Below are 22,744 nucleotides of genomic sequence, written 5' to 3' on the forward strand. Positions count from 1 at the left end.
AAGGCAGAATCTAAGTAGAAGTGCTCTATCATGTAAAGTCAAGGAGATTCGACACAGCCAAGTGAACTACGGAAAGACTAGAAATGCATCCACATGCCGAGAACATAACGCAGAACGAAAACCCCAATCACAAACGCCGGTCAAGCGGACAATTCAGCCGTGATATACTCGTACCCTTTCATACTCAGTGACACAGCCGTGTGCTCACTCCGGCCTCATCGACTGCTGAAACAGTCGATTTACCTCATCCGGATTCCACCTGTGCGGATACGCACCGCCCAAGCCATACGGCGGCCACGAATACAGCGCCTTCAGCCGCGTCTGCTCTCGACTCGGCAGCTCAGCCTGATGCGCATCCTTGATCCGCTGCCAGTGAGCCGCATCCTCACCAAGCGCCGAGCAGCCCATGCCACCAACACAAAACGGCCAAGGGGTGTTATACCCAGGGCCGTCCGCACGGCCCACGTACTCCACAAAGAACCTCCACCCGCTCTCCCTGTCCATGCACTCCATCACGTGACTGGGGTCAAACCTCACCACCTCCGCCACCCGCCTACAGCCAGCATCTCTGTCGTCGTCTTCGTCGGCGCTATGGGTGCCGTTGTCGCAGCCTCCGCACTCTCCGCGCCGGAGATAGAAGCGGAACGTTTCGTAGGGGCGGCCGTACGGCGGGTCGTCGTGGATGTTGCGGACGAGGAACTTGATCCTGGTGCCGAGCCTGGACGTGAAGAGGTGGCCGAACGCGATGCGGAGCGCGGCGGTCAGTTGGCGGAAGGTGTAGGTGGAGGGGATTGAGAGCTGGCGTGTTATCTGGGGGTCGGACGTGCCGTCTAGGGTGATGTGGAAGAGGTAGTTTGGCGGCCGTGGCGGGTCGGGCCTAGGGTATCGTGGAGTTGTGCTCGCGTTTGATGGAACTGGAGTCTGGTCGGGGAGGTCAGTGCATGGGAAGAGGGCATAGAAGAAGGGCTTTCTTGGGGTGGTCGACATGGTGAGAGTACTCTTGGTGCAGGAACTGTCACAATAGCGAAGTTCTGGGAAGGGCAGCGGCACTAACCTTTTCGGTACTCTCTCGATCATCTCTTCGGGTCTCTCTTCGAGTCTCTCTTGAACCACCTCCCTGCCCTTCCTGCCCATCTCCATGCCCTTCACCTTGGCCGTCTTCTTGGTCATTTCCCCGGACATTCCCTCCCTCTGATTCTGGGTCAACCCTGAGGTCAGGAGACGGAGAACCCAGCCTACCGAGCCTATTGACCGCTTCGTATCCTCCATGACGCTCTCTGTTGGCTTTCTTGGATGATTTCGGCGGAGACTCATTCCACTCCGCTTCTAGGTCCAGGTCTTGCTCATAAGATCTCTTCTTCGCGGACTTGGCATCAGCATTAGAAGCTTCAGGGGCGGTTGAACTAGTCGGGGACAGTGTGTGCCTGAAAGGGTTTGGCTGGACAGGATGCTCCGGAGCCTGTCGAGTGGGAGGCTCTGGAGTTTCCTGGGCGGGACGCTCTGGAGTGTGTCGAGTGGAAGGCTCTGGAGATTCGCCAAGTTCTGGGGGCTCCGATAGGTCGGAATCGTCGCTTGAAGAGCCAGGACCCGAAGAGATGCGATTCGAGTGGCGTTCTTCTTCTTCTTGAACGCCGAGTGGATGGCGTACGTCGGTCCCAGCCTCCACTTCTTCCGCTGCGGCTTCAGAGTCATCGATAGTGCCATGTTGTGACGCGTTGTCGTTGATGGCCTTCTTACCCTTTCTCTTGCTGACCCCCTTCGCTCCTCTCGTCGATGAGGTTGGGTGGGCATCGTCCTGGCGGTCCTGTTCCTGTTTCGCTATCCCGCCATGAGCGTCCGCATTCAATGCGGCAGCGCTCCTGGTAAGCCTGGTACTTCCAGTAGCGGCTGGCTGACTACGGTTTTGTCTTGTCATCTCTTTTGGCATCTGCTGTTTGCAGTGATACGAGAGGAATGACTCTGAGAGCTTTGCGGTCCAGTTCGTGTATATGTATGAGTCGGCCATTCTTTCATCCACTGGCGTTTGTCGGAGTGCCTTTCGACCTGCAGTGCAGGCAAACTCTAGCTGTTTGTGAAACATTACACGGCTTGATGTGCATAAACTTATGCTCATAAGAAGTTGATGGTATAATGATTGAAAGAGTCTTAAAAGACAACAGATGTTTATCAGATGTACTTGTACAAAGAGACGGCAACTAATGACAACCGCGCATCCTGCCGGACAAGGCCTTACGGCCGGGCCACTGCTTGAAACTAGCAGCGTTGGAGAGACACGTTCGGTTGAAAAAGATGGGGGACACTTTGAGCGAGGAGTCTTCTTCAGCGATCCACCGCATTTTATTCGGCTGCACTGGATCTGAACAAGCAATTGAAATCGGAAACCCATAACGTTCGTGGTTAGTGCGTGAAGGCTGAGCAGAGGCCAAATCGATACGACGCGTGGGAGAGGTAGGATGAAGTAAGGAGTCGTACGGGTATTTTAGCGTGCTCATGAATGACTATCATAGAGACCGTGATCTAGAAACCGACCAAACCAACAACGACACTGAGCCCATGCTTGTACCACCCTTTCGCCGCAGGCGAGACCCACCTTGAGCTAGAAAGACCCGAAGCCAACCGGAATAAGCTGGCAGCCGCGCTCATGCCCCCTATGCAAACTTAGCCTCGGTAGAAAGAAATCATCCTCACACGTCGTATCATCGCTGATTCCACAATCCCTGCTGCATCTCCCTGATCCTCCTCTCCTGCTCCCTGATCATCTCCTCCGTCTGGCCCCTCGCATTCCCCCGACTATCAATCTCCATCCTATCGCTCTGCTCCCTTTGCAACCCTCCTCTGGCCGCCTTCGTTGGATCCTTGCTCAGCGCTCCATCCATCATTGCCGCCCCGCCACCAGCCCTGAGCTGATTGATCGCCCTAATCGTATCAATCGCCGCATGCAGCGTCCTCCTCGCATTGAAGTTCTTCTTAACAGTTGGCAGCAAGTCCTCGCCCATCTGGTCGTCGCTGGTGTCAGCGATCCAGGGATGGCTGAGGGCTTCGTGGGCGGTCATGCGGGCGGTGGGCTCGGTCGTGAGGCAGCGTTTGATGAATTCGCGCGCGGCTTGGGAGACGCCGCGCCAGTATTCGACCGGGGTGAAGGAGTAGTCGGCGACGAGGATGGCTTGCATTTCTTCGAGGTTGGAGTCGCGGTCGAAGGGGGTGTAGCCGCAGAGGAGGAAGTAGGTTATGACGCCTATTGCCCAGACGTCGCTGTGGCTTGGTGTCAGCTTAATCTTGTCGGCTCAGGGTCAAGTGTTCGGGTGGACGGAGAGCATACACTGGTTTCCCGTGCCCCGACTTTTTGAAGATCTCTGGCGCCATGTAGCCGGGTGTGCCGCACGTTGTGGTCAAGACGTGGAACTGCTCCTCGTCCATGATCCTTGAGAGGCCGAAATCGGCAATCAGGAGGTCTGCGTTGTCTTCGGGCGTCCGGAAGAGGAGGTTCTCAGGCTTCAAATCGCGGTGTACGATGCCGTGATCATGCAGGTACGCTACGGCGGATAATGTGGCTCGGACAAGATCTGCTGCATCGCTCTCATAGTAGCTGCCTTTGCGACATATGCGGTCAAATAACTCGCCGCCCAGGGCGAGGTCGGTGACAAGGTACACTTCTACAAGTAAGCTTTGAGCGCAGAGGCTGCCGGGGCGACAGAGGTCGGAGGAGCTTGTTCGTACAGTTGTTCATCGTTTCGAAGTAGTCCACCAGCGTGAGGATGTTCTGGTGGCCCATTGACACTCTCTTGAGCACGGCGATCTCATTCCGCACCTGAGTGCCGTCACAGTCAGCACCGCCATTGTTGTCGCACGTTGTGTGTCCGGCGCACCATGTGCTCCCTTCCGGCCATAAGACGCTTGTTGATAACTTTTGCCGCATAGTATCGCCCAGTGTCGATGTGTACGCATTCTTTGACTACCGAGTATGATCCCGCACCCAGCGTCTTTCCCGTCTTGTAGCGACACGGTTGGATCTGCATCTGCTGCGACTGCTGTCGGGCAGCTGGATGGCCGTTCTGCTGAGTGGCCATTGTTTCATATGTGTCGAAGTACGGGGCACTGCAATGCTCGCGCGTGAGGCTGTGGAGGATCTCGAGGTCGCGATAAGGGCCCGTCCCACGTCCCGTCTGGGCAGGGTCTGAAGTTTGGATAGCTACTGTAGGTAGCGATGAAGAAGTGAAGAAGGCCTAACGTTATGTATGCGTCAAAACGACAGCGTTACCGATTCATCCATTGAGATAGAGGCCCCAAGGTTTAGCGCGGGGTGTGTGAGCTGAACAGTTCTCAAGTGGCCGATCCATGCAGGTGCTGTTCGGCTGCTTCCAGCTGAGGCTGCAGCTGCAGTGGGGACTCGGCGCCCTGGAGGAGCTGCCCCGTGTTTTTCAACGGTGTTCCAGACCGTGCTTGGCCCCTGCGTCAGCTCGCTCGGGATATCGAGGGTACTCGAGTAGCAAGCAGCATGTCTTATGTCTACATGACTAGCTATCTACATCTATCACCAAGCTCATGCGAGTCGTGTCCTCCTCTTCATCGTGTCGACGTCCACGAAGCTTTTGTGTCACGCTGCTCACGCTTTCACCAGCAAGCTGTGACCGGTCATCTCCTCTGGCTGCTCAAGGCCCATGATTTCGAGCAGCGTGGGAGCAACGTCACCCAACACCCCGTCCTGCTTCTTCAAGCTCCATCCTTTCGGTGCATTGACCATCACGAATGGGACCTTGTTCGTCGTGTGCGACGTTTTCGGCTGGCCCTCTTCGTTGAGCATCTCCTCAGCGTTGCTGCCACTTCAGTCAGTTCCTAACGCAGTCTTGCTCCGCCGTGTCCTGGCACCACTTACCCATGGTCGGCCGTGATGAACAGCACGTATCCACTCTCTTTGCACTGCTCGTACACCTTCCCTATAGCCTTGTCCGTCTCGGCCACGCCCTTGATCGCCGCTTCGTACACGCCCGTGTGCCCTACCATGTCCGGCGGTGCAAAGTTGTTCATCAGGAACTCGAACTTCCCTTCCTTGATCCTCTCGCACAGCTTGTCTGCGACGCCCATGGCGCTCATCTCAGGCTCCAGGTCGTATGTCGGCACCTTTGGGGAGGGAATCATGTCGCGCTCCTCGTTCTCGAACTGCTTCTCAACGCCGCCGTTGAAGAAGAAAGTGACGTGGGCGTACTTCTCCGTCTCGGCGACGTGGCATTGCTTGACCCCCTGCTTTCCTAGCCACTCGGCAAGAACGTTGCCCATGCGCTGCGGTGGAAACGCAACCGGGAAGGTGTATTTGGTGTTGTACTGTGTCATGGTCGTGAGCTGTACGTTCTTCGGATACGGGAAGTCCGGCTTTGGAGATCGGTCAAAGTCGCCCAGGAGCTGAGTAACCTCGCGGACCCGATCTGAGCGGTAGTTGAAGAAGAAGACGGTGTCGTCGTCTTGGATTCGGCGCTCCTTTCCGCCAACAATGATCGGCTTCAGGAACTCGTCTGTCTCGCCCTTTTCGTATCGCTCCTTGACCTTGACGACTGGGTCGTCGGCCTCTTCGCCCTCACCCAAGACAAGTCCCCTCATGCCAATCTCGACCCTGTCCCAGCGCTTGTCGCGGTCCATGATGAAGTATCTGCCGACCACCGTAGCAATGTCGCCAACCCCGATCTCCTTTGTTTGGGCGATCAGTGTTTCCAGGTGGCCTGCGCCGGACTTGGGATCAGTGTCTCGGCCATCGCCAAAGAAGTGGATGAAGACCTTCGGCACGCCCATCTCTTTGGCGACTTTTAGGAGCGCGATCAGGTGGTTGATGTGTGAATGCACGCCTCCGTCAGATACCAAGCCGCAAAGGTGCAGCCGGCCGTTCGTATCGATCGCTCGCTGAAATGACTTGGTGATGTTCTCAATCTTGTTCATTTCGCCTTTCTTGATGGTCAAGTCTATCCTGACAACATCCTGCCATACAACACGTCCGGCGCCGATGTTCAAGTGGCCGACCTCACTGTTACCCATGAGGCCCTCTGGTAAGCCGACGGCGAGTGACGAAGCCTCAAGCTCTGTATAGCCCTGGGCCATCTCTGAGCCTTCCTCGGCGAACCCGTCCATCCATGGTGTCTCGGCCGCGGCAATGGCATCGCCATCTTTGGGCGAGTTCTCAGTGGGGATGCCCCAGCCGTCAATGACGATGAGCACGGCTTTCTGGTCGACTTTGACCATGGTGAAGACTTCAATGGCGACGAGGTCAGTCCGGATCTGATGGCCACAACAAGTGAATGCCTACAAGGTATGTTATGCTAAGGTTCAGCAATATAATGCTATCTCAAGCGGGTTGCTTTGAATGGTGAAGCTTTGTGGTAGGAATACTCGATGGTGGGGCAGTTTGCTCGCGCAAAAGAAAGGGTCGCGGCTCGCAGTTCAACCCCTCCACCGAAGGAACGTCACTGACAGGGAATCGGCAATTACCAACGACCCGCGCGTGGGTTTCGGTCCCCGAGACGCGTCGCACTCACGACGGGCTTCAATCTCGACAGCTCTCAGCAATACCAAGTCACACCAGAAGTACCGGTAGGTTGACCCACTGAATTGACGACGTCAAGCACACGAGCACGAGCAAGTAGCCACCCTAGACATTGGTGCCTTGCATCGTTTCCTATCCTCCCTACTTCTTGAACGGCTTCGAGTGGCTTCGCTCGTCCTTGCGGAAGCCTCTGAGCATCGTCCTGAAAACAAGAAGCGCGTTGCTGATTTGTTCCTCATCTCAGGCCTTCTATTCCGAGTCAGAAATGTCTAGCCCGATGCAATCCTCCTTCAGCACGCCGAACGCCAGTTCGGCTCCTGCAGCCGCCCTTCCGCCAACCCAGCTCTCGTTTTCCTCTCCGCCGAGCTTACCTCCGCCCTCCACCTTCGACTTCCTCCCCCTGGTCCACCAGCTCCTCTCCCGCCTACCTCCCGCCGTCGCCTCAGCTTCGCTCACACCTTCTGGCTCCAGCAACGGCTCTTCATCCTATCCGGGCCAGCCGCCCATCGAGATACATCAGCTGGGCGCTGAGGCAGGCGCCATCAAGAGCCGCATACAGAGAGCGCGGAATGCGGTCAAGGCACTGCCGGATATCCAGAGAACTCTCCGGGAGCAGGAAGCTGAGATTGCCTATCTAGAGGACAGGATACGACAGCTGCAAAACGTCTTTCCGAGTAGCAAGAGTACAAACGGCGTCGAGGGTCATCCCTGAAAGCGGTTGCAACACGTAGGAACCCTAGTCAAGAGGGCGATCATGACCAAAGCTGACTACCTGCTCCTCGCACATGATGAAAGCAAGGCGAAGGGTCAGCAGGCTTGACGAAAAGGAAAGCGAGCAAGCGAATTTCCGGGAAATGTTCCAGGCTGGTTGAGAACGACGAACGCCAAGGAAGTTGGCCAATGTGACCCTGGCGCCCGTGCGATCTGATATTTTGCGAGGCTGTACTGGAGACGATGAGTGGCCTGTAGAGGCGCGGGTGTCTTCCGCACATATCTCTGCACTGTGAAGGTGAGGTTCGCCAGAGCTTCATAGAGCCACCAAAAGTATCCTGGGTTGTCGAGCAAAGAAACTCGACGCGGCAAGCCTTTTGTCTTGCTGCTACTCTCAGGAGCTACAGCATACGTCTCCTCCCATGGTGCACTAAGTGGTGCTCCCAGGCATATAGAGATGTTTTGTTAACCCAATCAGTCGGTGTAGTGCACGAGATTGGTACATAGAGGCTGCCGTCAACAGCGCTGTGAGTTCGGAGAGACCGAGCACTTGAAGAAAGGATACACAAGGAACAACTCGAAGAACCGAAACAGTTCAGCCCTAAGCCCGTCAAAATAGTACCGAACAGATGCCCCTCATTCGAATAAGCGTTACACGACGCCCTTGCTCGACGCTGCCAATTTTGGCTCACCCGCCTCCCGTTTGCTCCACCCTTGAAACCCGTCCCTTCTTTGTAATCCACACCCCTTCCCGTTCCCCTTAGTTACAACTTACTCCCCCCGCCATTTCCAGCCACAGGGCAAGCCCTCGACGTTGTGTCCGTCTGAGGCGCCAGCATTAAGCGAACCGTGCCAGTATCGCTCTGCTGCCCAGCAACACACAATTCCGCCCTGAGAGGTAGCGTGCCGTAATACTGTCCGCCGTCGTGCGGCACATCAGCATCCGCAGCCGGTCGATCAATTCGCCTCGGGTTGAGTGTATCCAGCACAATGCATCATCTCGTGCAGCAACATCTGAGCAATCTCGTCGTCCCCAAGCAGGAACAGGTTTGTGAAATTGCCTGCAATGCTCTGCCCGTTGACGTGTGCGCTCGCGTCGGCGTTGGGGTCTGTCGACACGCTGTGGGCGATGGGTTTGCGGTATGCCTGGCGCACGCGGTCCTTTTCGGCTTGGGAGAGATTCCCGCAGATGCCGGCGCGGTGGTAGGCCCAACTGTGGCGCTCGAAGAGAGTGGACTTTTGCGTGGGGTCAATGCCAGTGAAGGTGAAATTCTTGAAGAGGCCTGAGTTATACCAGCCGTAGAGGGGGACGGTTGCGGGGGAAGCAGTTGGATGCAGATACCAGGTTATGCCCTCGGAACGGTATCCACTTTTATGGGGCGGGTTCGCCAGCTGCGTCTGTGGTGTAGAAGTAGTCGCCGTTGTTAGTGTTGTACCAGTGGTAGGAAGTTGACGTTTCTATCTTTGAAAATGTACCATCCTATTCTTTCATAGGTGTAGCTTCGAGGGGCGAGCTCGCCGCTTGGGTCTGCGGTGCAGAAGTGATCGCCATTAGCTGGGTTGTAACAGCGAAAGATAGGGACTGTTCCTGGTTGTTGGGCGGCATAGACGTAGCCGGTTATTCCCTCTCGTTCGTAGCCATTCGCGGGAGCGATCTCGCCACGGAAATCAAGACAGTAGAAGTGGTCTCCAGACATATTGTAGGTTGCTCAGAAGGCTGGTCACGAAAAGAAGGAGATGGATCTGCCGATGTAAGAAGAGAGGTAAACTGTTGCTAATACAGACCGCGTGCCGTGCGGGGGGCCAGCGTGCTTCTACTGCTGCTGAGCGAGCCGTCCGCCTCTTTTCAAGCATTGTGTTTCAGTTCAAGCCTCAAGACTATACCAAGCGCTGGATATGCAGCCGCATGTCAAATTTGGCCCAAGAGCTCGCATTGAAAGAAGGTTGTGGATGCTGGGCGAAGAGCCACAGTCGTAAGATTCGGCACGCACGCACACTCACAACCGCGCGTGGGGGAAGTTGCGGCCTACCTAGGCACCCATAAATCGAGTGGTCAAACTATTGCTAAAACTGTCAATCCGATGTACTCGCCGTACCCACAAACACTCGAAAGGTTTTAAATCAACTCTTTGAGCCATGAAACAGAATGTCTCCCAAGGCGAAGGGAAAATGGGAGCTGATCGAAAGGAGAAGCGCAGACTGAAGATTTTCTCCACACGTAGAGGTGTCTGGAATCGTCTCCAAAATGGGCACGCTTTACCGTTCTCATCGTTGGCGGGATAAAAAACAACCATGATTCATAAGCTCTATTGATGTAGGTACAGTCTTTCATAAGTTAGGGAGTTCACCTACGGCTGAACAGGATGATTCCTATGGCGCTTCCAGATCTATTTACAAGCACAAGCCACCCTTCGCGTGCTTTTTGAAAGGCTAATAATGTCTCCATAAAAGTCTCCGGCGTGGGGAGACACCACCTGCATCATCCCCATCTTTCAGAGAAGCATGTTCAAAGTGCGCGGAGAGAGCCGGGTTGTTGCCATGGGATGTAGAGAGCGTACCTTACGGTCGGTTCCCATCTTGTGCTGCAACTCCCCTTCGCTAGCGCCTTAACAATGAGTCGAACTTTAGATTGATTGTGATATATGAGCACCAGAGTCAAGCTGGGAAGCAACGTCGGGCCGTGCTGGTTCGAAACTAAACCTTTGACTCACAGCCGTCGCAGCCAGTGTGGATATAACTGGCAGTCAACCGCGCTGCTTTGTAAAGTCCGAGATGTTACTTTTATGTTCAAATAAAACCTTGTTGGATCTGAAGTTACCGTTGCCCATGGAGAGCGGCCTATATATGAGGCGCCTCATCCGAAAGCCCTTTCGATGGTGAAAAGCGACAGTCACGTGATGTCACGGGGGCCCCGACTCGCGACCAAGGACCTTCTATAACGAAGGTATTGTCGGTCGGTGGACGGCTTTTAGGTGGAGAGACCAGGAACGTTCATCTCGGATGGCCCTTTAGACGTTCCTGAAGACGAGATCTCTTTCGGCGATGCCGTACTCGAGCCGCTTCCTATAAAGACCGATATTGTACGGCTTTGTGTAGCGCGAGATGAAGGGTCTATGGCGACATACAGCAGAACCATGGACGGATCGACGCTGTCAGCCAGCAATTCAGCTTCAACTCCAGGTCTCAAGAGTTCAGGGAAGGACGCTTCGTCTGAGGGTTGATGCCCGCATGCAACCATCCGCCGCAGAGAGACAACACGAGAGGACAGCGGAGGACTGCCCATTTCCACGAGTCTGTCGATCCCCCAGGATGCAGCGTTCTTAGCACCTTCCATATCCCTTCCATATCCCTTCCAAAAGAGACGAGATGGCTTATCGGGCGTTTCAGAGAGCGGGTGGACCGAGATATCGCCCACGTAATCGAACCCAATGGTTGCTCGTTGTCCACTAGTAGCGACAAAATTTGGCCTGCTTGGTCGCCGAACCCTGATCACCAGTGGCAGCCGACGTTATGCGCGCACACGGAGGACTCGCCGTTACGCCGTTTACTGCCCACGAGCTGGTACTCATACGAGTACCGTTCAGAATCAATGCATGCCCTGACAGACAGCAGATATCTCTGGCTGAAAAGCAGTAAACGATCACGAACGCCTCGGACCCGCCGTGAAGAAGAGAAATCGGCGGCAAAGGGTTCGCTGGCGCAATGATCCACTGTCTGCGGCGCGCCCCATGCTCTCCTTCTGAACCGCTTCTCTGGCTTGCAGAAAGCGTCCGGCGTGCAGAAGCTTGAGCTCGGGCTCTTGCCTCCTGCTCGACTGGCGCAAGCGCCACTGATGTCCGGCCGCCCGCTATCCGCCACGAAAAACGGGCGGCCGATATCTCATTAACCAGGACGGGCCTCGGGTCAGACTTCGGTTCCCTCGGCATCATCAGCTTGGCGTTCGTCGCTCTCCAAATCAGAGAGCAGCATGGGCAGAGTGCAACGTTGATCCTTAGCACATTTTTACTGTCGCATTACCACCTCCCCGATGAGGATGCGCTTGATTTGCGCTCGGGCTATCGCAGGTCCCCCGCTGCATTTTGCGTGGATGGCAAGCTGGAGCGGAGTGAAGTAAATGGCTTATCTTTGCTCGCCTGATCACGAATGCTTTAATCTGTGCGACTCCCCAGCCGGCTCCTTGCTTGACAGGAACATTCAGCAATCCTCCAGGGTCTCATATCACTACCTAGGTAGTCCCGCCTCCAACAGCGGAGAACAGCAAAGATGAATCCGGCAAACGACTTCGTAGAAGTAGCCAAAGGCCATGAGCCTACCTCTGCCCTCCCTGGCCTTGACACGGTGCCTGGGAGCAAAGGGCTGGGTGAATTCGACGAGAAGGGTGTCGTCTCAAGCGCAGGCTCAGTGAGCGACTCTGACACGCCCACGGAAGAAGAGCTCCACACGCTACACCGCGTGTCTGGCGCGATCCCCTGGGTTGCCTACACGATTGCCTTTGTCGAACTTTGCGAGCGCTTCTCGTACTATGGCACCACCGTTGTCTGTAGGTTACCCCCGATATCGAGCCGCGCCCTGTTTGCATTGGCCTAACTTGTCATCCAGTCGTCAACTTCATCCAGCAACCGATGCCGCCGGGGTCAACGACCGGTGCAGCTCCAGACGGCCAGCCGGGCGCGCTGGGAATGGGACAGCGCGCATCGACGGGGTTGACAACGTTCAACGCTTTCTGGGCCTACACGATGCCTATTCTCGGTGCCTACGTCGCTGATGAGTATCTCGGTCGCTTCAACACCATCCTCGCCGCCATTGGTGTTGCCCTTGTCGGGCACGTCATCCTCATCATCTCTGCCATTCCGTCGGTCATCTCGAATCCCAATAGTGCCATCGCCTGCTTTTCCGTCGGTCTTATCATCATGGGAGTCGGTGTGGGCGGTTTCAAGTGCGCCTCTGCACCACCTGTTTAGCGGAAACCGTGACGCTGACTCTGGTAACAGATCTAACATCTCTCCACTGATCGCGGAGCAGTACCCAGACACCAGGATGCGTGTCACTGTTGACAAAAAGACCGGTCAACGCGTCTTGATGGATCCTACGATTACCATATCTCGGATCTACCTCTATTTCTACATGATGATCAACATCGGCTCGCTTGTCGGCCAGATCTGCATGGTTTTCGCCGAGAAGTATGTTGGGTTCTGGCTCTCATACACTCTGCCGACCCTCATGTTCTGCCTATGCCCAATGGTTCTATTCGCATGCCGGAAAAAGTATAACAGAACCCCCCCGAGCGGGTCTGTACTGGCCAAGGCGCTTCATCTTTGGACTCTTGCCATGAAGGGTCGCTGGTCAATCAATCCTGTGCGGACGTAAGTAAATGCAGTTCTCAAACGTGAGGTGCACTACTAAGATTTGACCAGTTACAAGAATATGCGAGCAGACGATTTCTGGCAGAATGTCAAGCCAAGCAGGATCGAGCCAAGCAGGCGGCCAAAATGGATGACATTCGACGACCAGTGGGTTGACCAAGTGCGCCGTGGATTCAAGGCCTGCTCCGTCTTCCTGTGGTATCCTCTTTACTGTGAGTGCGGCCTACCAAAGCAGCCCCGCCTCCTCCGTACTGACCACTCAATCTCAGGGCTCTCGTACAACCAGACGGTTAACAACCTGACCTCCCAAGCCGCAACCATGGAACTAAACGGCGTCCCCAATGACATAGTCACAAATCTCAACCCGCTCTCCCTAATCATCATGATCCCAATCTTCGACCGGTTAATCTACCCCGGCTTCCGCAAAGCCGGCATCAACTTCACGCCACTCAAGCGCATCTTCATGGGCTTCGTGATGGGCATGGTCGCCATGATCTGCGCCTGCATCACCCAGCTGTACATCTACCGGAAATCGCCTTGCGGCGACCAAGCGAACAGCTGCGATGAGCCGGCCCCGATCAGCGTCTGGGTCCAGACACTTCCTTATTTCTTCATCGGCATCTCGGAGATCTTCGCTAGTATCACTGGGCTTGAATACGCATTTACAAAGGCCCCCAAGAACATGCGGAGTCTTGTCACCTCGGTCTTCCTGTTCCAAACCGCGTTCTCGAATGCCATTGGGCAGGGGCTGGTCGGCCTGTCGGAGGATCCGCTGCTCGTTTGGAACTATGGCGTTGTGGCTATCCTCTCGGCCATTGGCGGCATTGGCTTCTGGCTGACGAACAGGAAACTCGACAAGGAGGAGGATGCGTTGAATATGCTGCCGGATAGCGCGTACGGTGGTAAGGGCAGGCGCCAGTCTGTGGCTCCCTGAGTAGTTCTTGGGAAAGGAGGCGCAGTTGGATTTTTTTTACTTCGGCGCTACTCAAGATATTTATGGAGCGAAGCAAAAAAAGTGCTCTTGTGAATATACCCCTTACGATAGTGGATAAGTGACTCAGATGGCTTCAACGAACAACGTCTCCTTTGCCGCGTGAGTGTATTATCGTTGAAGATACGTGACTGATGTCAAGAGCACTCTGATCAACGACAATCGAAACCATCTCCCTCGATCAGTCCAATTAATCACTACGACCGGACAAGTAGGACGTTGGTCTGCAATGAGAGCACGTCTAGGCGTTTCTGACCTACTGACAGCAATGTTCGTAGCGTTGAACCGCGATTGCCACTTAATGGATTCTATGCTGTATACCACACTGTAGCCGCGATCGTGCAAGATCTGGCCGCTCGGGTTTACGGTCCAGCACAGCTAATATTACCGAGACATGTGTTCTCTATCTAGGTCCGCATTTGGCTGAGGACAGATCTTGTACTATCTATCTGAATCAAGGCTTCATATTCTACAGACCCTGAAGAAACACAAAACCGTAGAGTCTTTATCCTCAACCCATGGCTTCCCTGCCAAAATTTCCCCACTCCTGCTTTTCCCTAGTAACTTTACTGCTTCGGTCAGGCCGCCGATCAAGCTCCTCGCTCTTATCGTCATTTCTGGTAGCCTGTGCTGTTTCCGCTTCTTCGGAGCCGTGTTCGTCTTCCACGAAATTGAACCGCGCCTCGGGCGGCAAGTCCTTTTCGAAATCCTCGAAGCTCCAGTTCGTCGGCTGAGCCTCTTCCTGCTGGGCTTCTCCTCGCGTGGTCGTTTCCGCACCCTCTTCCGCCATCTCCTCCACATCAGCCTCACGATACCGTGCCTGCCCTCCCACATCCGGCCCCTCGTCCGGACGGCCTGTAGCAATGGGGCGGAACACCGCTGCTCTCGAATCGTGTTTCAGGATTCTAAACCCACCCTCCTTGGCCTTGACCTTGCGCGGCTGCGCCGATTCTCTAGCCTGACTGGGCTCCTCAGACATAGCCATGCCCCCAAACGCATACCGCAACAGCTTGTACACCGTATACCGCGGCATATGCTCAAAGATCCTATCATTCCGCAACGCCGCCATGACCAAATTCCGCGCGTCTTGCATCCTGGTCCGCTCTTGCGCGCCCGGCTTCCGGGCAAGAGGCTCATCGTGCTGGCTAAGCTCGATGCTGGGCCCGATGGTGCGGTAGGCTCTGTTGCCGTAAACCAATCCCCTGACCCGCTGCGTCGCCTCGTGCCCATTGATCCACGCATCCGCGTCCGCGTCTTTGTGTTCAACGTGCCCCGGCCGTATCCTGACGACCTTCGCGAGCACGACGGCGTGGTCGCCCACGTCGATGCACTTGGCGGGCAGGAGATCGCAGTCCAGCGCCATCAGGATCCCCGGGCCGTGGATGGCGGGCGCCCAGGGTTTCTTATCCTGGAAGGCTACGCGCATGCCTTGGTCTGTGAGGACCTGGAAGCCGGCTTCGGGAGAGCCTTTGGTGAAGGCGTCGGCGACGCGGGCGCCGGCGGCGTTGCCGGACAGAATCAGGATCCGGAAGACTTGGCGCGAGGCCAGGGCGCTGAAGGTCCGGCTGGGGACCTTGACGTTGAAGCTGACAATTGGGTCGGGGCTTAGTGTTACGGTTGTGAATGAGGAGACGGTCATGGCGCGGAGGTTGGGGGAGGGAGTGGCCGTGGGAGTGGGTTCTGTGGGCGGCTCGGTGGATGCTGGAGGGCTGTCTTCAGCCGGAGGCGAGGAGGTGGTGATGACGACCACGGGGTGTGCCATCTGTCGCATTAGGAGCCGCATGCCGTCTGCGATGTTGACGTTGAAGTCGAAGCTGTCGCCGAAGACGGGGACGAAACCCCTGCCGCTAGGGGCTGCAGATGGGGGGTCCGTATCTGCGGGGGAAGTTGTGGTTTCACTTTCTGCCGGCGTAGAGCTGGATGTTTCTGCGTTGCGCTGCCGTCCGAGCTCTACTGTATCGCCCTTGTAGAGCCTTCTTGAGGTAGAGAAGGCACATTGCCGATTTCGGGAGGTGATGATGCGTTGCGTATGCTTTAGCGGCAGGCCGTCTTTGTGCTGGTCGGCGCCTTTACACAGTTAGCTTTGAAGAAAACATAGAATATAGCTAGTATACTTAAGATGTTAGTCCATCGATAGAAAGCGCGGAAAAAGCGTCTCGCAGCACCCGCGGGCGCCGCGAAGGTTACGTGCTGCATTACTCTTCATTCGCCATAGCCGCAATCCGAATGATTGAATGCAACTGATTACAGTCGTCACAAAGAGCGGAGCTTGTTGATCAAATGCCCGAGTATGATATATACTGTACCGCAGGTTGAAGATAGGAAGCGTGCCGGCCGTTGAACTTGCGGAGCTTTCTCTCACCTCCGGGTGGGAAGTTCCGTCCTCCGCCCTTCTCATGCGCGAACAATCCTCAGAGCTTGCTTGCTTGCTTCCCCGTATCAAACACAACCCACAATGTCCTTAACACTATCAACGCCCGCCCGGCGCATCACCACCCTCCCCTCAACCATCCGTCCCATATCCCATCAACAATGCCGCCACGCCTCCCTGATCCGCCGCCAAAAGCGCCCCTACACCTTCACCCAGCTCATCACCCTGTCCGACGGCTCGACCTTCGTGCACCGCACAACATCGCCGATCGCGGTCGTCAAGTCAAACAAGGATGTTAAAAACTCCCCGCTCTGGAATCCGAGCAGTCAGAAGCTGCTGAATGTGGAGGAGGACGAGGCGGGGAGGCTGAGGGCGTTTAGGGCGAGATTTGGACGGGGTTGGGATGCGGAGACTGCGGCTGAACAGGAGGAGGTAGGTCGGCTGTATTTCCTTGGTAGAAACGGCTGATTATTGTGGGGAGGCTTGGGCAGATGGCGCTTTTGGTCACGGACTCTGGATGGAGACACTACACGAACAACAGCTGACAGAAGGCCCAATCACAGGTACGCGAAGGCGAAGACGCTTTCCCGCCAGAGGAAGCTGAGGACAGCCTCCTGGATCTGATAAGCGGTTACGGACAGCAAGCGGAGGCAAAGGGCGAAGCGAAGGGGACGCGGCAAGAGGCTCCGAAAGCTGCCGGTGGGAAAGGTACCGCGAAAGTATCGAAGTCGCGGGTTCCTTGATGTTGGACGGGAGCAGTTATCGCTGGATGGAATAGGTGGACTGCGTTGCGGGTGCATAGAAGAGTGGCATTTGGCATAGAAGGCGTAGGGCTGTTTCAGGGGATTCCCAGATGATACCAGGCCAGCGCCAAATACTACTGAATACTCTCGGCTAGTTCACATCATTTGGGCCAAGTGTCTTCGTCCACAACGCCATTTCTTTGGGATATGATGGGGTAAAGTCTGTACCGAGCCGACCCACGAAGAGAATCAGAGAATCAGTCGTTGAAGCAGCGGGCATTACCACAGCTGTCGAAAGATGCTAACAAGTGAAACGCTGCTCTCGCAACTGATACCTACCCACCTTCCACTCAGGCAGCGGAAACCCTTACGGACGGCGGGCAAGATTTATTTTAATTCCGCCCCACCATGACGTCCAGCGGAGAGCGCCCAGCATCCTCAACGCGTTGCGCTCCACGTACACTCGCAGGCTGCCATATCCCGAATCCTACCTACACCCTCTTACTCCTTTGCAGTATATAGACCTGAACTCTGACTGATCACGTCATCTCCGACTCAAACCGTGCTGTCTGCCTGATCAGTACTCTTAGTCAACACACCACAATTCACACCTATAATATTTCGGCGGCTGCGGAACATTCTTAGGCCTTGGAGACGATTCCTTTTAAACGCGAATATCGGAGACCATCATGGCTGCTTCTACGGCGCGTAGGTCTAGTGTCACGCCCATGAGCGTAGAAGAGGTGGTCAAGCAAGCCGGAAGCTTCGAGTACAACTCCCAGATACCGCTCAGATACTGGCTTAGGAGTGCTGACACCATACGAAAGGAGGTTTGTCGCGTCAACCGCCTCACACGACTATGGTTTGACTGACGGCGTTTCAGGCTCAAATCTATGAGCGCGAAGGCAACGACCAACAGACGTACCTCCTCCTCTTTCGGCATGCTATCCTCGTGCTCGAGAAGCTCTCAAAGCATCCCGAAGCCAGAAACCCGGAGCATCGACTAGCTTTGGCAGCAGCGAACGCAAGAGTGTCCCAGGACCTGGCGAAACTGGAGGTACTCAGACCTGGAATCAACGACCGGCACAGCAAATACCTCGCGGCCGTCGCCCGGCGCGATGCGCAGAGGCGAGAATGGGAAAATCGAAGGTCGGTGCAGCTGGACGGTGCGGACCTAGCTACTGGCTTGAACCGGCTGTCGATAGAGGGCCGACGAGAGTCCGATGGTGCGTTACACGGCGCAAAGAAAACGCTGGAGCCAGAGACGAACCGGGACCTGGCTATCAAGATAGCGCATAAGGAAATTCGGAGGAGAGACCATGCGCGGCGGGCAGAGCGACAACCGGATCCGTATGGGGAGCAGAGGACTGAAAAGCGAGCCTCGGATACGAGGGACACTCGGGGGAGCAACTCGCGTCGAATCAACGACGGTGAAGACGACGACCTCTCTCGCCGAATCGTAGAGGCAGGCCGGCTAAGATATCAGCCTGCCAGTTCGCCAAAAGGCAGGAAAAGCGCCGATGGGAAGACCTTCATACCCGAACCGTACCGCTACCCCAACGTCCCACAGAAGAGCGCCTACGAAGTATGGGGTGAAACCGTCATGAAGCCTCTACCTCCCAGCGCCGCCAAAGAGGCACCATCCAGGGGCATGCTCCGCGAACCTGGCATACCGAGCAGACCTAACCCTCCACAGCTACCTCAGCGACCACCTAAAGAAACCAACGGCATCTCCTTAATGTCTCCACCTCCCCTACCAGAAAAAGTGTACCAGTCCGATTTCCCAGAACCTCCATCCCGCTCCCTGACCACCTCACCAGCGCATGACCTCAACTCCCAGAACTTCACCTTCAAGCCCTCCGCAACCCTCGAAAACGGCAACCACCTCCGCACCGTCTTCCTCCCCCCAGAACTCCGCCACCAATTCCTCGCCATCGCGTACCCGAACACCCAGCGCAATCTCGAAACCTGCGGCATGCTGTGCGGGACGCTAATCTCGAACGCGCTCTTTATCAGCCGGCTCGTGATTCCGGACCAGGAGAGCACGAGCGACACGTGCGAGATGCTGAATGAGAGCGCGCTGTTCGACTACTGCGATAGCGAGGATCTTATGGTGCTGGGCTGGATACACACGCATCCTACGCAGACGTGTTTCATGAGCAGTCGTGACTTGCATACGCATTCGGGATACCAGGTCATGATGCCGGAGTCCATTGCTATTGTTTGCGCGCCTAGTAAGGATCCTTCGTGAGTCTCGTCCCCACCCGCCTTGCTCCCTCCCGTTGCATCTCCCAACCTTACTGTGCCCTAGAGCTCTCAGTGAGTTCCAGCCATGCGGAACAGCCTAGCTAACAACAATCACAGGTGGGGTATCTTCCGCCTCACTGACCCACCAGGTCTAAAGACGATCCTCAACTGCACACAGACAGGCATTTTCCATCCGCACACTGTGAGCAATGTTTACACCGATGCGCAGAAGCCGGGTCATGTATGGGAGTTGCCGGGGCTGGAGTTTCAGGTTGTGGATCTGAGGGGCAAGTCGTAAGCTGAAACACCTGTGTGTCACTTTGGACCTGGGTTGGGACTTGCATAGTTAATGCGCGGCGTTGAGGGCAGGATGTGGGCTATGTTATCGGTGGTGTAGCGGATTGCTTTGGCTTTATTTCTAAGGGTCACACGCAGTAAGTCTGCGGCGGCGCGTCCTTTGACGGGTCACAATGCATAACCGCTGAGCGGATTAGATTCGTATCCAGACTCCTTCCCAATGGAATCACTGGTATCGCTGCGCCTAAACAAACCCACTATGCCCCTCCGTAAATTTTGCAACGCCCTCAAACGTAGACCTTCAGCCCCTCCTGCGTATCTAAGCTACAAAATCTACGGCAAATACGCACCCCCCGCCAAGCAGAGGTTCATGTTCGTCATCCTGACCTTGTAAACCGGGCTCTTCTTCGTCGGAAGCGCTGAGATCTGATCAGCCGTAACCACCTGATCCTTCCTCCCCTTCTTAACCCCCCCTGCACCCGCCGCCCCACTATCTATCTTCGCACCCGCGCCCCCCTCCGCCACAACCTTTCCATTGCTTTCCGCCGTCGTCTGCAGCACGTCCCAGACCCTAACCGTACCGTCCGCACCACCTGAGACTAGAACCGTGGATTCGACGCTCCAAGTCAGCGACCAGATCCCGCCCTTCCCATGGCCCCGCATGCGCTTCTTCCTCGTCCCGTTCTTGAGGTCCCACAGCAGAATCGTGCCTGCATCGTCCGCGGACGCAAGCGTCTGGCCGTCCGGGCTACATGCCAGCGCGGTGATATTCCCCGTGTGGCTCGTGAACATCCTGACGGCGTTCCCGCGGCCGACGTCCCACATCCTGACTTGTCTATCACTGCTCCCGGTGAAGACGTACGCGCCGTTGGGGTGCCAGGCAACAACGTCGACGTCCTGGTCGTGGCCGGCGAAGATGCGCAAAGGCTCGATGAGATCGGTCGACCAGAGCCGCGCCGTGCGGTCGTGGCTGCCGGACAGGAAGTAGTGCCCGTGAGGGCCCCACTGCACGTCCCAGACGGGGCTGTCGTGGCTCTTGTACGCGACAAGGCAGGTCCAGGTGTCGAGGGACCAGAGGCGGATGGTTTTGTCGGCGGAGCAGGAGAGGAGGTATTGCGAGCTCGTTGAGGGCCCGCTGCCAGAGGGGTCGGGGTTGGCGATGGAGGGGGAAAAGGAGACGGCGTATACGGGGCCCGAGTGCCCAATGAGACGGCGGGAGGAGGACGGAGGGGGTTCGTTAGGTCCGGAAGGGAGTATGGAGAGGAGCGCCTTGCCTTCGAGCGACCAGACGCGGATGTAGGATTCGGACATCCCGGCTGCGACGAGGAGGTTGTCGCCGGAGAAGTCGAGGCAGTTGATGCTGTCGTAGGTGTTGTGGAATGTGAACATGGTTACGCTGATACCGGGACCTATTCCGCCTGTCCTTCCGTCAATCCGAAATCTGTCACGGTTTTCGCGGACTTTCTGGACCTCCATGGCAATGTCACGGGCGAGGGAAGGTGGTAGGGGTATGGCGTCTCGGCTTGGTGCATCTTCAACAGGCTCCCGCTTGATCTGCCTGTCAAAGACTTGCTCCAGTGACTCCTGCCCTGGCGCCGGGGGCTTTTTAGCGTCATCCTCTTGAAGTGCCGCGCGAACGTCTTCCATGAGTTCCGGCTCCATCGGCAGTGGGCCAAGGTTTAGCCTTGCGAGAACTGGTGGAGCGTTTCGATCGGTGTTGGCAGATCCGGGGTTGTGTCCAGGGATGCCCTCGTCTTCTGCTGGCATATCGTCCTCCGCACCGCCACGAGCTAGCAGAGCCGCGAGACCACGCTCGTTGCCGGCTGCCGCACGATCGACTGACTTTACATCGAGATGGTTCTGGATAATGCCGAGGATGATGCTTCCACCGTCCTTGGACTCGAGGAATTGTATGAGGTTAGTGAACGCCATCTTTGTCAGTGTGAGGCGGTAGCGGTTGCTGCGGTACAGCTGTGCTATGCGATTATCCGAGACATGCTCGGGAAGGCTGACGCCTTCCAGGCCACGAATGTCTTCCACATGGTCGCGGGTGAACAGGTTCTTGTAGAGGTTGAAGAAAGCTTGCGCATCTCTACTGTAGAAGTCGGCGGTAAGTTGGAGGAAAGAGTAGACGAAAACGGGCCAAAGCAGCTTTTGAAGTTCGGGCTGTAGACTGCAGTCAGTGAACTGAGCACAGAGCCGGACGTGTTAGCGTTACCTTGTAGATGTCCAGATTGTCGTCAATCCATTGCCGGAGGATCTCTTGTCATCGTCAGCTTTGACTAGACCGTGGAGAGTGCTGGTGGATCTCACCGAACGCTCTCCTGTACCTATCGCCTCCACTTTCCTCGATACTACTGATTATGGGTCGGCCTTCTGCATCTTGGTGGGCAGACTCCCGCCGGAGCATCGCCTCCGTACGGTTATAGCCCTTTTTGCTGAGATACTCGAGGACCTGCGGATGGTTAATCAATGCTCACGTGGAGATTGGTGCATAAGGAGATGAGATTCTGAAAGCGCGATTGCAAGATGTGATGTAGAGTGCCTTGCAAATTGGCCAATGCGCGATATTAAAGTTACAGTAAGCACCAGGCCAATTTAAGGAATATGTAGACGATGCAGCATGCAGAGCTTGGAAGCTTCAATGAGGTTTCCCCATGTGGCGAAAGAGCAATCTCTAGGGTAAGGAGAAGGATATAGAACATGGTCTTGGGAGCACTGAGGCATAAACAAACTGCAGAGGGTAACATGTGGATCTACATACGATGGCTTTTGCCGCCGCGGCTGATATTGGGGGTGGTGGTGCCATGGCGGCGGTTGAACGAAAGCAAATGTGGAAGGGAGGAAAGGCAAAGTACCTACGATCTGGTTGAGATTCTGCTGCGACGGATTCGCACCCGCCGTAGATGGAGGAGGTCCTTGCGCCTGTTGCGGAGGGAGTTGCGCACTGGGAGGTCCATTGCTGATTCCGCGCGCAGCGCCTGGGCCGGATGGCGCAGACATAATGATCGACTCGAGCCTCGAGCCCTACCGAACTTCCCTAAGCTCTTCACCTGCTACCGTCCTACTCGTAACTGTTTCCTCTCCTTGGCATCAAGCCATGCCTCCAAGGGCTAAGGGACCCAGGGGAGAGCTGTGTCGTGCGCTATTGGGGTACGAAAGCTACTAGAAACCACCGCGCAGTGCTCCAGATGCTCTGGTGCTCTGGTGGTCTTGAAGTCACTTGGAACTTCTTTTGGTTGATCTATATGGATTTCACCGGGCACATGAAGCTTTGTAGTGTTGAACGAAGCGCAACTTGGGCCAAGGTTAGGTAGCGTAGGACAGCCCACCCTGGTTCTGGAGATTGACCGGGGTAGCTTCCTCCACATTCTCCATCTTCACATCTTCACATCTTCACCTTCACCACATCAGTCCTCCACGTCCTCCACAGAAACCTTCTTCACTTAAGGTGGAACGCTACAGATCCTCGAATTGAGCGGGTAGCTGAGTGGG

General features: G+C 55.8%; 10 protein-coding genes across 10 annotated transcripts; 4 read left to right on the top strand and 6 right to left on the bottom strand.

The window, feature by feature from the left end:
* Positions 1–204: 204 nt before the first annotated feature.
* W97_04359 (uncharacterized protein) lies at positions 205–1,704 on the bottom strand (the record flags this gene model as incomplete). The annotated part of the gene is made up of 3 exons (XM_007782249.1): positions 205–1,191; positions 1,253–1,403; positions 1,445–1,704. The coding sequence occupies 3 exons, from the start codon at positions 1,702–1,704 to the stop codon at positions 205–207; spliced, it is 1,398 nt and encodes a 465-aa protein (XP_007780439.1).
* A 992-nt stretch (positions 1,705–2,696) lies between these two features.
* Positions 2,697–4,067, bottom strand: W97_04360 (CAMK/CAMK1 protein kinase; the record flags this gene model as incomplete). Its single annotated transcript, XM_007782250.1, has 4 exons — positions 2,697–3,252; positions 3,320–3,650; positions 3,718–3,808; positions 3,867–4,067. The coding sequence occupies 4 exons, from the start codon at positions 4,065–4,067 to the stop codon at positions 2,697–2,699; spliced, it is 1,179 nt and encodes a 392-aa protein (XP_007780440.1).
* Positions 4,068–4,603: 536 nt separating this feature from the next.
* W97_04361 (2,3-bisphosphoglycerate-independent phosphoglycerate mutase) lies at positions 4,604–6,225 on the bottom strand (the record flags this gene model as incomplete). The annotated part of the gene is made up of 2 exons (XM_007782251.1): positions 4,604–4,814; positions 4,874–6,225. The coding sequence occupies 2 exons, from the start codon at positions 6,223–6,225 to the stop codon at positions 4,604–4,606; spliced, it is 1,563 nt and encodes a 520-aa protein (XP_007780441.1).
* A 566-nt stretch (positions 6,226–6,791) lies between these two features.
* W97_04362 (uncharacterized protein) lies at positions 6,792–7,238 on the top strand (the record flags this gene model as incomplete). The annotated part of the gene is made up of 1 exon (XM_007782252.1): positions 6,792–7,238. One exon carries the CDS (start codon positions 6,792–6,794, stop codon positions 7,236–7,238), a length of 447 nt encoding a protein of 148 aa, XP_007780442.1.
* Positions 7,239–8,194: 956 nt separating this feature from the next.
* W97_04363 (uncharacterized protein) lies at positions 8,195–8,934 on the bottom strand (the record flags this gene model as incomplete). Its single annotated transcript, XM_007782253.1, has 2 exons — positions 8,195–8,635; positions 8,692–8,934. The coding sequence occupies 2 exons, from the start codon at positions 8,932–8,934 to the stop codon at positions 8,195–8,197; spliced, it is 684 nt and encodes a 227-aa protein (XP_007780443.1).
* A 2,566-nt stretch (positions 8,935–11,500) lies between these two features.
* Positions 11,501–13,534, top strand: W97_04364 (POT family proton-dependent oligopeptide transporter; the record flags this gene model as incomplete). Its single annotated transcript, XM_007782254.1, has 5 exons — positions 11,501–11,777; positions 11,837–12,173; positions 12,229–12,600; positions 12,652–12,812; positions 12,870–13,534. The coding sequence occupies 5 exons, from the start codon at positions 11,501–11,503 to the stop codon at positions 13,532–13,534; spliced, it is 1,812 nt and encodes a 603-aa protein (XP_007780444.1).
* Positions 13,535–14,102: 568 nt separating this feature from the next.
* Positions 14,103–15,374, bottom strand: W97_04365 (uncharacterized protein; the record flags this gene model as incomplete). Its single annotated transcript, XM_007782255.1, has 1 exon — positions 14,103–15,374. One exon carries the CDS (start codon positions 15,372–15,374, stop codon positions 14,103–14,105), a length of 1,272 nt encoding a protein of 423 aa, XP_007780445.1.
* Positions 15,375–16,046: 672 nt separating this feature from the next.
* On the top strand, positions 16,047–16,705 carry W97_04366 (uncharacterized protein; the record flags this gene model as incomplete). The annotated part of the gene is made up of 2 exons (XM_007782256.1): positions 16,047–16,394; positions 16,526–16,705. The coding sequence occupies 2 exons, from the start codon at positions 16,047–16,049 to the stop codon at positions 16,703–16,705; spliced, it is 528 nt and encodes a 175-aa protein (XP_007780446.1).
* Positions 16,706–17,394: 689 nt separating this feature from the next.
* W97_04367 (uncharacterized protein) lies at positions 17,395–19,250 on the top strand (the record flags this gene model as incomplete). Its single annotated transcript, XM_007782257.1, has 5 exons — positions 17,395–17,535; positions 17,589–18,055; positions 18,113–18,470; positions 18,546–18,952; positions 19,070–19,250. 5 exons carry the CDS (start codon positions 17,395–17,397, stop codon positions 19,248–19,250), a joined length of 1,554 nt encoding a protein of 517 aa, XP_007780447.1.
* A 332-nt stretch (positions 19,251–19,582) lies between these two features.
* Positions 19,583–22,252, bottom strand: W97_04368 (uncharacterized protein; the record flags this gene model as incomplete). The annotated part of the gene is made up of 4 exons (XM_007782258.1): positions 19,583–21,415; positions 21,468–21,511; positions 21,563–21,704; positions 22,112–22,252. The coding sequence occupies 4 exons, from the start codon at positions 22,250–22,252 to the stop codon at positions 19,583–19,585; spliced, it is 2,160 nt and encodes a 719-aa protein (XP_007780448.1).
* Positions 22,253–22,744: the final 492 nt, after the last annotated feature.

The sequence above is a fragment of the Coniosporium apollinis genome (genome assembly GCF_000281105.1).
Source record: "Coniosporium apollinis CBS 100218 chromosome Unknown supercont1.19, whole genome shotgun sequence".
NCBI lineage: Eukaryota > Fungi > Ascomycota > Dothideomycetes > Coniosporium > Coniosporium apollinis.